This window comes from Anomalospiza imberbis, unplaced genomic scaffold (genome assembly GCF_031753505.1).
Source record: "Anomalospiza imberbis isolate Cuckoo-Finch-1a 21T00152 unplaced genomic scaffold, ASM3175350v1 scaffold_272, whole genome shotgun sequence".
NCBI lineage: Eukaryota > Metazoa > Chordata > Aves > Passeriformes > Viduidae > Anomalospiza > Anomalospiza imberbis.
Window position 1 is genome coordinate 103950 of NW_027099898.1, and position 17379 is coordinate 121328.

The window sequence follows — 17379 nt, forward strand, 5'->3', positions numbered from 1 at the left end:
GACCAGTACAAACCAGTATGAGACCAGTAAAAACCAGTACAAAACAGTATGGACCAGTATGAACCAGTACAAACCAGTAAAAACCAGTACAAACCAGTACGGACCAGTACAAACCAGTATGGACCAGTACGAGACCAGTACAAACCAGTACAGGACCAGTACGAACCAGTATGAGACCAGTAAAAACCAGTACAAACCAGTATGGACCAGTATGAGACCAGTACAAACCAGAACAAACCAGTACGGACCAGTACAGGACCAGTATGGACCAGTATGAGACCAGTACAAACCAGAACAAACCAGTACGGACCAGTACAAACCAGTATGGACCAGTACGGACCAGTACGGACCAGTGTGAGACCAGTACAAACCAGAACAAACCAGTATGGACCAGTATGGACCAGTACAAACCAGTATGGACCAGTATGACAGTACAAACCAGTATGGACCAGTACAAACCAGTACGAGACCAGTACAAACCAGTACAAACCAGTACGAACCAGAACAAACCAGTATGGACCCGTATGGACCAGTACAAACCAGTATGAGACCAGTACGGACCAGTATGGACCAGTACAAACCAGTACGGGACCAGTACAAACCAGTACAAACCAGTACGGACCAGTACAAACCAGAACAAACCAGTATGGACCAGTACAAACCAGTACAGACCAGTATGAGCCAGTACAAACCAGTATGGACCAGTAAAAACCAGTACGAGACCAGTACAGACCAGTATGGACCAGTACAAACCAGTATGGACCAGTACAAACCAGTACGAGACCAGTACAAACCAGTATGGACCAGTAAAAACCAGTACAGGACGAGTACAAACCAGTATGGACCAGTATAGACCAGTACAAACCAGTATGAGACCAGTAAAAACCAGTACAAACCAGTATGGACCAGTACAAACCAGTATGGGACCAGTATAAACCAGTACGGGACCAGTACAAACCAGTATGGACCAGTACAAACCAGTATGGACCAGTATGAGACCAGTACGGACCAGTGTGAGACCAGTACAAACCAGAACAAACCAGTATGGACCAGTATGGACCAGTACAAACCAGTATGGACCAGTATGGACCAGTATGGACCAGTACAAACCAGTATGGACCAGTACAAACCAGTACGGGACCAGTACAAACCAGTATGGACCAGTACAAACCAGTACAAACCAGTATGAGACCAGTACAAACCAGTATGAGACCAGTACAAACCAGTACAGGACCAGTACAAACCAGTATGGACCAATATGAGACCAGTACAAACCAGTACGGGACCAGTACAGACCAGTAAGAGACCAGTAAAAACCAGTACGAGACCAGTAAAAACCAGTACACACCAGTATGGACCAGTACAAACCAGTATGAGACCAGTAAAAACCAGTACGAGACCAGTACAAACCAGTATGGACCAGTACAAACCAGAACAAACCAGTATGGACCAGTACAAACCAGTATGAGACCAGTATGGACCAGTACAAACCAGTACAGGACCAGTACAAACCAGTATGAGACCAGTAAAAACCACTACAAACCAGTAAAAACCAGTATGAGACAGTACAAACCAGTACGGGACCAGTAAAAACCAGTATGGACCAGTACAATCCAGTACAAACCAGTATGGACCAGTACAAACCAGTATGAGACCAGTATGGGACAGTAAAAACCAGTATGGACCAGTACAAACCAGTATGGACCAGTACAAACCAGTACGAGACCAGTAAAAACCAGTACAAACCAGTATGGACCAGTACAAACCAGTATGAGACCAGTAAAAACCAGTACAAACCAGTATGGACCAGTACAAACCAGTATAAGACCAGTACAAACCAGTATGGACCAGTACAAACCAGTAGGGACCACTATGGGACCAGTACGGACCAGTATAAACCAGTGTGGACCAGTACAAACCAGTATGGGACCAGTATCGACCAGTATGGACCAGTACAAACCAGTATGGGACCAGTACAGACCAGTATTGACCTGGACAACTATGGGACCAGTATGGACCAGTATAAACCAGTACGGACCAGTATAAACCAGTATGGACCACTAAGGGACCAGTGTGGACCAGTATAAACCAGTATGGGACCAGTACAAACCAGTATTGACCTGGACAACTATGGGACCAGTATGGACCAGTATAAACCAGTACGGACCAGTATAAACCAGTATGGACCACTAAGGGACCAGTGTGGACCAGTATAAACCAGTATGGGACCAGTACGGAGCAGTATGGACCAGTACAAACCAGTATGGACCACTATGGGACCAGTATGGACCAGTATGGACCAGTACGGGACCAGTACAAACCAGTATGGACCAGTATGGACCAGTATGGGACCAGTACAAACCAGTACCAACCAGTATGGGATCAGTATGGACCAGTGCCACCCCAGTGTCACCAGCCCAGTGCCACCACCCCAGTGCCACCCAGTGCCACCCACCCAGTGCCACCACCCCAGTGCCACCTGCCCAGTGCCACCACCCCAGTGTCACCACCCCAGTGCCACCACCCCAGTGCCACCCCAGTGCCACCTGCCCAGTGCCACCCACCCAGTGCCACCACCCCAGTGCCACCTGCCCCGTGCCACCACCCCAGTGCCACCACCCCAGTGCCACCACCCCAGTGCCACCTGCCCAGTGCCACCACCCCAGTGCCACCACCCCAGTGCCACCCGCCCAGTGCCACCACCCCAGTGCCACCCGCCCAGTGACACCTGCTCAGTGCCACCACCCTAGTGCCACCCCAGTGCCACCAGCCCAGTGCAACCCAGTGCCACCACCCCAGTGCCACCAACCCAGTGCCACCCGCCCAGTGCCACCACCCCAGTGCCACCAACCCAGTGCCACCCCAGTGCCACCTCAGTGCCACACGCCCAGTGCCACACGCCCAGTGCCACCACCCCAGTGCCACCCGCCCCAGTGCCACCAGCACCACCTCAGTGCCACCCCAGTGCCACCATCCTAGTGCCACCACCCCAGTGCCACCCCAGTGCCACCACCCCAGTGCCACCCAGTGCCACCCGCCCAGTGCCACCCGCCCAGTGCCACCACCCCAGTGCCACCTGCCCAGTGTCACCACCCCAGTGCCACCTGCCCAGTGCCACCTGCCCAGTGTCACCACCCCAGTGCCACCACCCCAGTGCCACCTGCCCCGTGCCACCACCCCAGTGCCACCACCCCAGTGCCACCCAGTGCCACCACCCCAGTGCCACCACCCCAGTGCCACCACCCCAGTGCCACCCAGTGCCACCACCCCAGTGCCACCACCCCAGTGCCACCCACCCAGTGCCACCACCCCAGTGCCACCACCCCAGTGCCACCTGCCCAGTGACACCTGCTCAGTGCCACCACCCCAGTGCCACCCCAGTGCGACCACCCCAGTGCAACCCAGTGCCACCACCCCAGTGCAACCCAGTGCCACCTGCCCAGTGCCACCACCCCAGTTCCACCACCCCAGTGCCACCCGCCCAGTGCCACCGACCCAGTGCCACCCGCCCCAGTGCCACCAGCACCACCTCAGTGCCACCCCAGTGCCACCATCCTAGTGCCACCACCCCAGTGCAACCCAGTGCCACCAGCCCAGTGCAACCCAGTGCCACCAGCCCAGTGCCACCACCCCAGTGCCACCCGCCCAGTGCCACCACCCCAATGCCACCCTGCCTTTATTGGTGTCCCCACAGTGCCACCACCCCAATGTCACCAACCCGGTGCCACCCTGCCTTTATTGGTGTCCCCACGGTGCCACCACCTTGGTGCCACCCCAGTGCCACCACCTTGCTGCCACCCTGCCTTTATTGGTGTCCCCATGGTGCCACCAGCTTGGTGCCACCCTGCCTTTATTGGTGTCCTCACAGTGCCACCACTCCAGGGCCACCACCACTGTCACCCCACTGCCACCACCCCAGTGCCACCACCCCGATGCCACCCTGCCTTTATTGGTGTCCCCACAGTGCCACCACCCCAATGCCACCAACCCGGTGCCATCCTGCCTTTATTGGTGTCCTCACAGTGCCACCACCCCAGGGCCACCACCACTGGCACCCCAATGCCACCACCCCAGTGCCACCCGCCCAGTGCCACCACCCGATGCCACCCTGCCTTTATTGGTGTCCCCACGGTGCCACCATCTTGGTGCCACCCCGGTGCCACCACCTTGCTGCCACCCTGCCTTTATTGGTGTCCCCACGGTGCCACCACCCCAGGGCCACCACCACTGGCACCCCAATGCCACCACCCCAGTGCCACCACCCCGATGCCACCCTGCCTTTATTGGTGTCCCCACAGTGCCACCACCCCAATGCCACCACCTTGCTGCCACCCTGCCTTTATTGGTGTCCCCACGGTGCCACCACCTTGATGCCACCCCAGTGCCACCACCTTGGTGCCACCCTGCCTTTATTGGTGTCCCCACGGTGCCACCACCTTGGTGCCACCCCAGTGCCACCACCTTGGTGCCACCCTGCCTTTATTGGTGTCCCCGCAGCGCCCGTCCCTGCTCCCGCAGTGTCCCCAGCAGCGCCACGCTGGCCGCCACCCGCACCCAGGGGACGCCCCACGGTGCCACCGCGTCCCCGAGCGCCACCAGCGCCGCGGCCACCGCGCCGGTGACGCTGCCGGTCAGCGCCGCCAGCGCCAGCACCGAGCCGGACGTCAGCGCGGTGACAAAGTGACCGGGCGGCCCGCGGCCACCGGCCGGCCACCCCGCGGCCACCGCGGCCACCGCGGCGCCCGTGGCCAGCAGGAGGTTGGCGGTGGCACCGTCCCCGCTGAGGCGGTGGCACCCGAAGGCCACCAAGGGTTGGGCCAGCACGGAGCAGATCCAGGAGCCCGGCGGCGGCTCGGGGACGTTGGGGACACTCGCAGGGGACGGAGGGGACAGCGCGTCGCTGGCGGCCACCAGGGCCTGCAGGAGGAAACCGGCGGCCGGGCCACCTGTCACCTGGGGGGACATCGAGGGGATGTCATGGGGACATCCTGGGGACATCTTGGGGACATCGGTGGGGACAGGAGTGGGGACATGGTGGGGACATCATGGGGACATGGTGGGGACATGGTGGGGACATCGGTGGGGACATCAGTGGGGACAGGAGTGGGGACATGGTGGGGACATCGGTGGGGACAGGAGTGGGGACATCGGTGGGGACATCAGTGGGGACAGGAGTGGGGACATGGTGGGGACATGGTGGGGACAGGAGTGGGGACATGGTGGGGACATGGTGGGGACAGGAGTGGGGACCTCATGGGGACATGGTGGGGACATCAGTGGGACATCATGGGGACAGGAGTGGGGACAGGAGTGGGGAGGGACATCATGGGGACATGGTGGGGCCACGGTGGTGACAGGAGTGGGGACATCATGGGGACATTGCAGGGACATGGTGGGGATGACATGGGGACATCGTGGAGACATGAGAGGGGACATCATGGGGACATGGTGGGGACATGGTGGGGACATCAGTGGGGACAGGAGTGGGGACATCACGGGGACATCACGGGGATGTCATGGGGACATCTTGGGGACATCGAGGGGATGTCATGGGGACATCTTGGGGACTTGGTGGGGACATCACGGGGACATTGCAGGGACATGGTGGGGATGTCATGGGAACATTGTGGGGACAGTAGTGGGGACATGAGTGGGGACATCATGGGGACATCACGGGGACATCGAGGGGATGTCATGGGGACTTCTTGGGGACATGGTGGGGACAGGAGTGGGGACATCATGGGGACATGGTGGGGACATCAGTGGGGACATCACAGGGACATTGCAGGGACATGGTGGGGATGACATGGGGACATCGTGGGGACTTGAGTGGGGACATGGTGGGGACATCATGGGGACATTGTGGGGACATCTTGGGGACAGGAGTGGGGACATGGTGAGGACATCATGGGGACATGGTGGGGACATCGGTGGGGACATGGTGGGGACATCAGTGGGGACATGGCGGGGACATCGGTGGGGACATGGTGGGGACATCAGTGGGGACATGGCGGGGACATCGGTGGGGACATGGTGGGGACATCAGTGGGGACAGGAGTGGGGACATGGTGGGGACATCGGTGGGGACAGGAGTGGGGACATCAGTGGAGACATCGAGGGGATGTCATGGGGACATCTTGGGGACATCGTGGGGACATCATGGGGACATTGCAGGGACATGGCGGGGATGTAATGGGAATGTTGTGGGGACAGGAGTGGGGACATCATGGGGACATTGTGGGGACATCACGGGGACATCGAGGGGATGTCATGGGGACTTCTTGGGGACATGGTGGGGACATCGTGGGGACAGGGGTGACGGCCGGGTCACCTGTCACCTGGGGGGCATCACGGGGACACCATGGGGAAGTCATGGGGACATGGTGGGGACATCACAGGGACATTGTGGAGACATCGTGGGGACATTGTGGGGACATGGTGAGGACATCATGGGGACATCACAGGGACATCGCAGGGACATGGTGAGGACAGCATGGGGACATGGTGTGGACATCACAGGGACATGGTGGGGACATCACGGGGACATCGCAGGGACATGGTGAGGACAGCATGGGGACATGGTGGGGACATCACAGGGACATGGTGGGGACATCACGGGGACATCGCAGGGACATGGTGAGGACAGCATGGGGACATGGTGGGGACATCACAGGGACATGGTGGGGACATGGTGAGGACATCATGGGGACATGGTGGGGACATCACAGGGACATGGTGGGGACATCATGGGGACATCGCAGGGACATGGTGGGGACATCATGGGGACATGGTGGGGACATCATGGGGACATCGCAGGGACATGGTGGGGACATCACGGGGACATGGTGGGGACATCATGGGGACATGGTGGGGACATGGTGAGGACAGCATGGGGACAGGGGTGACCGCCGGGTCACCTGTCACCTGGGGGGCATCACGGGGACACCCTGGGGAAGTCATGGGGACATGGTGGGGACATCACAGGGACATTGTGGGGACATCGTGGGGACATTGTGGGGACATGGTGAGGACATCATGGGGACATCACAGGGACATCGCAGGGACATGGTGAGGACAGCATGGGGACATGGTGGGGACATCACAGGGACATGGTGGGGACATCACGGGGACATCGCAGGGACATGGTGAGGACAGCATGGGGACATGGTGGGGACATCACAGGGACATGGTGAGGACAGCATGGGGACATGGTGGGGACATCACGGGGACATGGTGAGGACAGCATGGGGACATGGTGGGGACATCATGGGGACATGGTGGGGACATCATGGGGACATCGCAGGGACATGGTGAGGACAGCATGGGGACATGGTGGGGACATCATGGGGACATCGCGGGGACGTGGTGGGGACATCATGGGGACATGGTGGGGACATCACAGGGACATGGTGGGGACATCACGGGGACATCGCAGGGACATGGTGGGGATGTCATGGGAACATTGTGGGGACAGGAGTGGGGACATGAGTGGGGACATCATGGGGACATCATGGGGACATTGTGGGGACATCACGGGGACATCGAGGGGATGTCATGGGGACTTCTTGGGGACATGGTGGGGACATCGTGGGGACATGGAAGGGACATGGGGACATGATGAGGACATCTTGGGGACATCTTGGGGACATCATGGCGACATTGTGGGGACAGGGGTCAGGGCTTGGCATGGGTGGCACAGGTGACATGGGACAGGTGGCACAGGACTGGACGGGTGACATGGGACAGGTGACACAGGTGGCACAGGTGACATGGGACAGGTGACACAGGACTGGACAGGTGACATGGGACAGGTGACACGAGTGGCATAGGTGGCACAGGTGACATGGGACAGGTGACACAGGTGGCACAGGTGACACAGGACTGGACGAGTGACATGGGACAGGTGACACGGGTGGCATAGGTGGCACAGGTGACATGGGACAGGTGACACAGGTGACACAGGTGGCACAGGTGACACAGGTGACACAGGTGGCACAGGTGACATGGGACAGGTGGCACAGGTGGCACAGGTGACACAGGACTGGACGGGTGACATGGGACAGGTGACACAGGTAGCACAGGTGACATGGGACAGGTGACACAGGTGGCACAGGTGGCATAGGTGGCACAGGTGGCACAGGTGACACAGGACTGGACAGGTGTCATGGGACAGGTGACACGGGTGGCATAGGTGGCACAGGTGACATGGGACAGGTGGCACAGGTGACACAGGACTGGACGGGTGACATGGGACAGGTGGCACAGGTGGCACAGGTGACACAGGTGACACAGGACTGGACAGGTGACATGGGACAGGTGACACAGGTGGCACAGGTGACATGGGACAGGTGACACAGGTGACACAGGTGGCACAGGTGACATGGGACAGGTGGCACAGGTGACACAGGTGACACAGGACTGGACGAGTGACATGGGACAGGTGACACGGGTGGCATAGGTGGCACAGGTGACATGGGACAGGTGACACAGGTGACACAGGTGACACAGGTGACACAGGACTGGACGGGTGACATGGGGCAGGTGACACAGGTAGCACAGGTGACATGGGACAGGTGACACAGGTGACACAGGTGACACAGGTGGCACAGGTGACATGGGACAGGTGGCACAGGTGGCACAGGTGACACAGGACTGGACGGGTGACATGGGACAGGTGACACAGGTAGCACAGGTGACATGGGACAGGTGACACAGGTGGCATAGGTGGCACAGGTGGCACAGGTGGCACAGGTGACACAGGACTGGACAGGTGACATGGGACAGGTGACACGGGTGGCATAGGTGGCACAGGTGACATGGGACAGGTGGCACAGGTGACACAGGACTGGACAGGTGACATGGGACAGGTGGCACAGGTGGCACAGGTGACACAGGTGACACAGGACTGGACAGGTGACATGGGACAGGTGACACAGGTGGCACAGGTGGCACAGGTGACACAGGTGGCACAGGTGACACAGGACTGGACGGGTGACATGGGACAGGTGGCACAGGTGGCACAGGTGACACAGGTGACACAGGACTGGACAGGTGACATGGGACAGGTGACACAGGTGGCACAGGTGACATGGGACAGGTGACACAGGTGACACAGGTGGCACAGGTGACACAGGACTGGACGGGTGACATGGGACAGGTGACACAGGTGGCACAGGTGGCACAGGTGACACTGTCCCCTCAGCATCCCCTGTCCTTTCAATGTCCCCAAGGTGTCCCCAGCGCCTCCAGTGTCCCCCACCCCTGGTGTCCCCAACGTGCCCAATGTCCCACCCTGTCCCTGGTGTCCCCAGGGTGTCCTCAATGTCCCCAAGGTGTCCCCAAGGGTCCCAATGTCCCACCCTGTCCCTGGTGTCCCCAAAGTGACCCCTCAATGTCCCCAAGGTGTCCCCAACGTGCCCAATGTCCCACCCTGTCCCTGGTGTCCCCAGGGTGTCCTCAATGTCCCCAAGGTGTCCCCAAGGGTCCTCAATGTCTCCAACCTGTCCCTGGTGTGTGGTGTCCCCAAAGTGTCCCCAATGTCCCTAGTGTCCCCAACGTGCCCAATGTCCCACCCTGTCCCTGGTGTCCCCAGGGTGTCCTCAATGTCCCCAAGGTGTCCCCAACGTGCCCAATGTCCCACCCTGTCCCTGGTGTCCCCAAGGTGACCCCTCAATGTCCCCAAGGTGTCCCCAACATGCCCAATGTCCCACCCTGTCCCTGGTGTCCCCAGGGTGTCCTCAATGTCCCCAAGGTGTCCCCAAGGGTCCTCAATGTCTCCAACCTGTCCCTGGTGTGTGGTGTCCCCAAAGTGTCCCCAATGTCCCTAGTGTCCCCAACATGCCCAATGTCCCCGGTGTCCCCAAGGTGACCCCTCAATGTCCCCAAGGTGTCCCCAGTGCTTCCAATGTCCCCCATCCCTGGTGTCCCCAACATGCCCAATGTCCCACCCTGTCCCTGGTGTCCCCAGGGTGTCCTCAATGTCCCCAAGGTGCCCCCAAGGGTCCCCAATGTCCCACCCTGTCCCTGGTGTCCCCAAGGTGACCCCTCAATGTCCCCAAGGTGTCCCCAACGTGCCCAATGTCCCACCCTGTCCCTGGTGTCCCCAGGGTGTCCTCTCAATGTCCCCAAGGTGTCCCCAACGTGCCCAATGTCCCACCCTGTCCCTGGTGTCCCCAGGGTGTCCTCAATGTCCCCAAGGTGTCCCCAAGGGTCCCCAATGTCTCCAACCTGTCCCTGGTGTGTGGTGTCCCCAAAGTGTCTCCAAGATGTCCCCAATGTCCCTAGTGTCCCCAACATGCCCAATGTCCCCGGTGTCCCCAAGGTGACCCCTCAATGTCCCCAAGGTGTCCCCTCAATGTCCCCAAGGTGTCCCCAATGTCCCACCCTGTCCCTGCTGTCCCCAAAGTGTCCCCAAAGTGTCCCAAACGTCCCTGGTGTCCCCTCCATCCCTGGTGTCCCCAATGTCCCCAAGGTGTCCCAAATGTCCCTGGTGTCCCCTCCATCCCTGCTGTCCCCAATGTCCCCAATGTGTCCCAGATGTCCCCAAGGTGTCCCCAAGGCGTACCCAGTGTCCCCAAAGTGTCCCCTCAATGTCCCCAAGGTGTCCCCAATGACCCAATGTCCCCCCCATCCCCGGTGTCCCCAAGGTGTCCCCTCAATGCCCCCAAGATGTCCCCAGTGTCCCCAAGGTGTCCCCAAGGTGCCCCCAAAGTGTCCCAGATGTCCCCAAGGTGTCCCCAAGGCGTCCCCAATGTCCCCAACCTGTCCCTGGGGTCCCCAATGTCCCTGGTGTCCCCAAGGTGTCCCCAAGGTGTCCCCGGTGTCCCTGGTGTCCCCTGTCCCTGGTGTCCCCAAGGTGTCCTCAGTGTCCCCAAGGTGTCCCAGATCTCCCCAAGGTGTCCCCAAGGTGTCCCCAATGTCCCACCCTGTCCCTGGTGTCCCCAAGTTGTCCCCTCAATGTCCCCAAGGTGTCCCCAATGTCCCTGGTGTCCCCAAGCTGTCCTCAATGTCCCTGGTGTCCCCAAGTTGTCCCCTCAATGTCCCCAAGGTGTCCCCAATGTCCCCTCAATGCCCCCAAGATGTCCCCAGTGTCCCCTCCATCCCCGGTGTCCCCAGTGTCCCTAAGGTGTCCCCAGTGTCCCCAAACTGTCCCAAATGTTCCTTAGGGGTCCCCAGGGTGTCTCCAATGTCCCTAAAGTGTCCCTGGTGTCCCCAAGGTGTCTCCAATGTCCCTGGTGTCCCCCTGTCCCTGGTGTCCCCAAGGTGTCCTCAGTGTCCCCAAAGTGTCCCTGGTGTCCCCAAGGTGTCCCCAAGGTCCCACCCTGTCCCTGGTGTCCCCAAGTTGTCCCCTCAATGTCCTCAAGGTGTCCCCAAAGTGTCCCCAATGTCCCTGGTGTCCCCAAAGTGTCCCCAATGTCCCTGGTGTCCCCAAGGTGTCCTCAATGTCCCCAAGGTGTCCCCAATGTCCCCAAGGTGTCCTCAGTGTCCCCAAACTGTCCCAAATGTTCCCAAGGTGTCCCCAGGGTGTCTCCAATGTCCCTAAAGTGTCCCTGGTGTCCCCAAGGTGTCCCCAATGTCCTCAATGTCCCCAAAGTGTCCCTGGTGTCCCCAAGGTGTCCTCAGTGTCCTCAAAGTGTCCCTGGTGTCCCCAAGGTGTCCTCAATGCCCCCAAAGTGTCCCTGGTGTCCCCAAGGTGTCCTCAGTGTCCCCAAAGTGTCCCAGATGTCCCCAAGGTGTCCCCAAGGCGTCCCCAATGTCCCCACCCTGTCCCTGGTGTCCCCAATGTCCCTGGTGTCCCCAAGGTGTCCCCGGTGTCCCCAAGGTGTCCCCGACCTGTCTGGCTCGCAGGGCGCAGCCCAGGCTGGTGACACAGAGCAGGGCGTGTGACAAGGCCACCCCGGGGTCCCCAAGGTGTCCCCAGTGTGTCCCACATGTCCCCAAGGTGTCCCCAATGTCCCCATAGTGTCCTCTCAATGTCCCTAAAGTGTCCCCAATGTCCCTGGTGTCCCCAGGGTGTCCCAAAGGTGTCCCCAATATCCCCAAGGTGTTCCCAATGTCCCCTCAATGTCCCACCCTGTCCCTGGTGTCCCCAAGGTGTCCCTGGTGTCCCCAAGGTGTCCCCAAGGTGTCCCCAAGGTGTCCCCGACCTGTCTGGCTCGCAGGGCGCAGCCCAGGCTGGTGACACAGAGCAGGGCGTGTGACAAGGCCACCCCGGGGTCCCCCATGGCGCTCGGGGACACCGGCGGGGACCTGCGGGGACAGCGGGAGGTCACAGTGTCCCCTCCCCCCCCCCCCCGCCACTGCCACCTTCCCCTCCCTGTCCCGGGGTCACCCAATGTCCCCAAGACCCTCCCGGGTGTCCCCAAGGCCACCCTGGTGTCCCCAATTTCCCCCCAGTGTCCCCAAGCCCCCCCGATGTCCCCAATGTCCCCCACATGTCCCCAGTGTCCCCCAGGTGTCCCCAATGTCCCCCTGGTGTCCCCAATGTCCCCCAGGTGTCCCCAGTGTCCCCCCCGATGTCCCCAATGTCCCCCACATGGCCCCAGTGTCCCCCAGGTGTCCCCACTGTCCCCCTGGTGTCCCCAAGCCCCTCCCAGGTGTCCCCCCCATGTCCCTCCATGTCCCCCCGATGTCCCCAAGCCCCCCCACTGTCCCCAATGTCCCCCCAGATGTCCCCAATGTCCCCCTGGTGTCCCCAAGCCCCTCAGATGTCCCCAGTGTCCCCAAGCCCTCCCAGATGTCCCCAAGCCCCCCCCCACTGTCCCCAAGCCCCCCCCTCGGTGTCCCCAGTGTCCCCCCGGTGTCCCCAAGGCCACCCAGATGTCCCCAAGCCCCCCCAGGTGTCTCCAAGTCCCTCCAGGTGTCTCCAAGTCCCCCGATGTCCCCGTGTCCCCCCGGTGTCCCCAAGCCCCTCCCAGGTGTCCCCAAGCCCCTCCAGGTGTCCCCAAGCCCCCCCAGATGTCCCCAAGCCCCTCCAGATGTCCCCAAGCCCCTCCCAGGTGTCTCCAAGTCCCCCAGATGTCCCCACCCCCTTTCAGGTGTCCCCAAGCCCCCCCCCCCCCGATGTCCCCAATGTCCCTCCGCTGTCCCCCCCCGTCACAGTGTCCCCAAATCCCCCAGATGTCCCCAGTGTCCCCCTGTTGTCCCCATGTCCCTCCCTTGTCCTGGGGTCCCCCACTGTCCCCAAGGCCCCCAGATGTCCCCAAGCCCCCCCTGTCCTGGTGTCCCTGTGTCCCCCAGGTGTCCCTGTGTCCCCAATGTCCCCCCAGTGTCCCAAAGCCCCCCTCCCCGATGTCCCCAAGCGCCCTCAGTGTCCCCAATGTCCCTCAGATGTCCCCAATGTCCCCCAGGTGTCCCCAATGTCCCCCAGGTGTCCCCGATGTCCCCCCCAATGTCCCCCCCCCAGTCCCCGCTGTCCCCCCCCGTCGTGCTGTCCCCAGTGTCCCCCAGATGTCCCCAAGCCCCCCCGGTGTCCCCAAACCCCTCAGATATCCCCAGTGTCCCCCCACTGTCCCCAATGTCCCCCCAGTGTCCCCAAACCTCCCAGGTGTCCCCAAGCCCCCCCAGTGTCCCCAGGTGTCCCCAATGTCCCCCGGTGTCCCCAATGTCCCCCCCTGTCACGCTCTCCCCAATGTCCCCCAGGTGTCCCCAGGTCCCCGCCGCTGTCCCCAATGTCCCCAGGTCCCCGCCGATGTCCCCAAACCCCCCGAGGTGCCCCCAATGTCCCCAAGCCCCCCCGGTGTCCCCAAGCCCCCCCCAGGTGTCCCCTTGTCCCCGCTGTCCCCTCCCGTTGCGCTGTCCCTAGTGTCCCCCCGGTGTCCCCAAGTCCCCCCGGTGTCCCCAGGTGTCCCCAGCGTCCCCCCTGTCCCCCCCGTCGCGCTGTCCCCAGTGTCCCCCCGGTGTCCCCAAGCCCCCCCAGGTGTCCCCGTTGTCCCCAAGCCCCCTCAGTGTCCCCCGGTGTCCCCAATGTCCCCCCGGTGTCCCCCGGTGTCCCCAATGTCCCCCCTGTCCCCGCTGTCCCCCCCCCCCGGTCGCGCTGTCCCCAGTGTCCCCCCGGTGTCCCCAAGCCCCCCCAGGTGTCCCCGTTGTCCCCAAGTCCCCCCGGTGTCCCTAGTGTCCCCACGCCCCCCGAATGTCCCCAAGCCCCCCCGGTGTCCCCAAGCCCCCCCGGTGTCCCCCGGTGTCCCCAATGTCCCCCCTGTCCCCGGTGTCCCCCCCCCTTGCACTGTTCCCAGTGTCCCCCCGGTGTCCCCAAGCCCCCAGTGTCCCCAATGTCCCCAAGCCCCCCGGTGTCCCCAAGCCCCGCCAGGTGTCCCCGGTGTCCCCAAGCCCCTCCAGGTGTCCCCCGGTGTCCCCAAGTCCCCCCGGTGTCCCCCGGTGTCCCCAATGTCCCCCCTGTCCCCAAGCCCCCCCAGGTGTCCCCCGGTGTCCCCAAGCCCCTCCAGGTGTCCCCACTGTCCCCAAACCCCCCCAGTGTCCCCCCGGTGTCCCCAATGTCCCCAGGTCCCCCTGGTGTCCCCAAGCCCCCCCGGTGTCCCCAAGCCCCCCCGGTGTCCCCCGGTGTCCCCAATGTCCCCCCTGTCCCCGCTGTCCCCCCCCGTCACGCTGTCCCCAGTGTCCCCCCGGTGTCCCCAAGCCCCTCCAGGTGTCCCCGTTGTCCCCAAGCCCCCCCGGTGTCCCCCGGTGTCCCCAGTGTCCCCCCCCGTCACGCTGTCCCCAGTGTCCCCCCGGTGTCCCCAAGCCCCCCCGGTGTCCCCCCTGTCCCCAAGCCCCCCCCGGTGTCCCCCGGTGTCCCCGGTGTCCCCAGTGTCCCCCCTGTCCCCGTTGTCCCCCCCCGTCACGCTGTCCCCAGTGTCCCCAAGCCCCCCCGGTGTCCCCAAGCCCCCCCGGTGTCCCCAGTGTCCCCAGTGTCCCCCCGGTGTCCCCAAGCCCCTCCAGGTGTCCCAGTTGTCCCCAAGCCCCCCCAGTGTCCCCCCGGTGTCCCCAATGTCCCCCCTGTCCCCGCTGTCCCCCCCCCCCGGTCGCGCTGTCCCCAGTGTCCCCCCGGTGTCCCCAAGCCCCCCCAGGTGTCCCAGTTGTCCCCAAGCCCCCCCAGTGTCCCCCAGGTGTCCCCAATGTCCCCAGGTCCCCCTGGTGTCCCCAAGCCCCCCCGGTGTCCCCAATGTCCCCCCTGTCCCCGCTGTCCCCCCCCCCCTTGCACTGTTCCCAGTGTCCCCCCGGTGTCCCCAAGCCCCCAGTGTCCCCAATGTCCCCAAGCCCCCCGGTGTCCCCAAGCCCCGCCAGGTGTCCCCGGTGTCCCCAAGCCCCTCCAGGTGTCCCCCGGTGTCCCCAAGTCCCCCCGGTGTCCCCCGGTGTCCCCAATGTCCCCCCTGTCCCCGGTGTCCCCCCCCCTTGCACTGTTCCCAGTGTCCCCCCCGGTGTCCCCAAGCCCCCAGTGTCCCCGATGTCCCCAAGCCCCCCCGGCGTCCCCCGGTGTCCCCAAGCCCCCCCGGTGTCCCCAAGCCCCCCCAGGTGTCCCCGGTGTCCCCAAGCCCCTCCAGTGTCCCTCGGTGTCCCCAATGTCCCCCCTGTCCCCAAGCCCCCCCAGTGTCCCCCGGTGTCCCCAAGCCCCCCCAGGTGTCCCCAAGCCCCCCCAGGTGTCCCCGATGTCCCCAAGCCCCCCCGGTGTCCCCAATGTCCCCAAGCCCCCCCAGGTGTCCCCACTGTCCCCAGGTCCCCCCGGTGTCCCCAATGTCCCCAGTGTCCCCCCGGTGTCCCCAAGCCCCCCCGGTGTCCCCAAGCCCCCCCGGTGTCCCCCGGTGTCCCCAGTGTCCCCCCTGTCCCCGCTGTCCCCCCCCCGGTCGCGGGGTCCCCCCGGTACCGGCACTTCCGGCAGCGCGCGCGGAGCCCGGGAAGGGGCGGGGCCAGCGGCGGCGCAGAGCGCGGCGATTGGCTGAAGGGTCCGCTGGGCGGGGCTAACGGACCATATATGGGCATCACCGCGCGGTGGGCGGGGCCAAGGGCGGGAAGAATACATTGTGGGCGTGGTTTGATGTGGGCGGGGCTAATTAGGGTAATTAGGGCTGGGGATTGGCTCTTGGGCGTGGTTATGGGTGGGCAGGGCTAATTAGGGTTAATAAATTGGCATATTGGGCTTGGTGATGGAGTGGGCGGGGCTAATTAGGGTAATTAGGGCTGGGGATGGGATAGTGGGTGGTGTTATGGGTTGGCAGGCCTAATTAGGGTAATTAGTGGTGGTATCTCAGGTGTGGCAATAGAGTGGGCGGGGCTAATTAGGGTAATTAGGGCTGGGGATTGGCTATTGGACATGGTTATGAGTGGGTGATGCTAATTAGGGTAATTAGGGCTGGGGATGGGATAGTGGGTGGGGTTATGGGTGGGCAGACCTAATTAGGGTAATTAGTGCTGGTATCTGGTGTGGTGATAGAGTGGGCGGGGCTAATTAGGGTAATTAGGGCTGGGGATGGGACAGTGGGTGTAGTTTGATGAGGGTGGGGCTAATTAGGGTAATTAGGCCTACAGATTGGCTGTTGGGCTTGGTTATGGGTGGGCGGGGCTAATTAGGGTAATTAAAGATTGCATACTGGGTGTGGTGATAGAATGGGCGGGGCTAATTAGTGTAATTAAGGATGGTATACTGGGTGTGGTGATAGAATGGGTGGTGCTAATTAGGGTAATAATTAGGGTAATTAGTGGTGGAATACTGGGCATGGTTAATGGGTGGGTGGGGCTAATTAAGGTAATTAGGGCTGGAGATGGGAGAGTGGGTGGGGTTATGGGTGGGCAGAGCTAATTAGGATAATTAGGGCTGGGGATGGGATAGTGGGTGTAGTTTGATGAGGGCGGGGCTAATTAGGGTAATTAGGGCTGGGGATTGGCTGTTGGACCTGGTTATGGGTGGGCGGGGCTAATTAGGGTAATTAAAGATTGTATACTGGGTGTGGTGATAGAATGGGTGGTGCTAATTAGGGTAATAATTAGGGTAATTAGTGGTGGAATACTGGGCATGGTTAATGGATGGGTGGGGCTAATTAAGGTAATTAGGGCTGAAGATGGGAGAGTGGGTGGGGTTATGGGTGGGCAGAGCTAATTAGGGTAATTAGGGCTGGGCATTGGCTATTGGGCGTGGTAATGGTGTGGGTGGGGCTAATTAGGGTAACAATTAGGGTAATTAGTGGTGGAATACTGGGCATGGTTAGTGGGTGGGTGGGGCTAATTAAGGTAATTAGTGCTGGAATCTTGGGTGTGGTGATGGAGAGGGCGGGGCTAATTAGGGTAATTACCGATGGGGATGGGACAGTGGGTGGGATTATGGGTGGGCAGGGCTAATTAGGCTAATTAGTGCTATCTGGTGTGGATATGAGGTGGGCGGGGCTAATT

The 17379-nt window shown here is 61.6% G+C and overlaps 1 protein-coding gene across 1 annotated transcript; it reads right to left on the minus strand.

Moving 5' to 3' along the window:
• Nucleotides 1-4479: 4479 nt before the first annotated feature.
• TMEM276 (transmembrane protein 276) lies at nt 4480-15883 on the minus strand. Its single transcript, XM_068178261.1, has 3 exons — nt 15860-15883; nt 12147-12249; nt 4480-4953 (listed from the first exon to the last, which is right to left on the minus strand). Exons 2-3 carry the CDS (start codon nt 12222-12224, stop codon nt 4480-4482), a joined length of 552 nt encoding a protein of 183 aa, XP_068034362.1. The 5' UTR covers nt 12225-12249; nt 15860-15883.
• Nucleotides 15884-17379: the final 1496 nt, after the last annotated feature.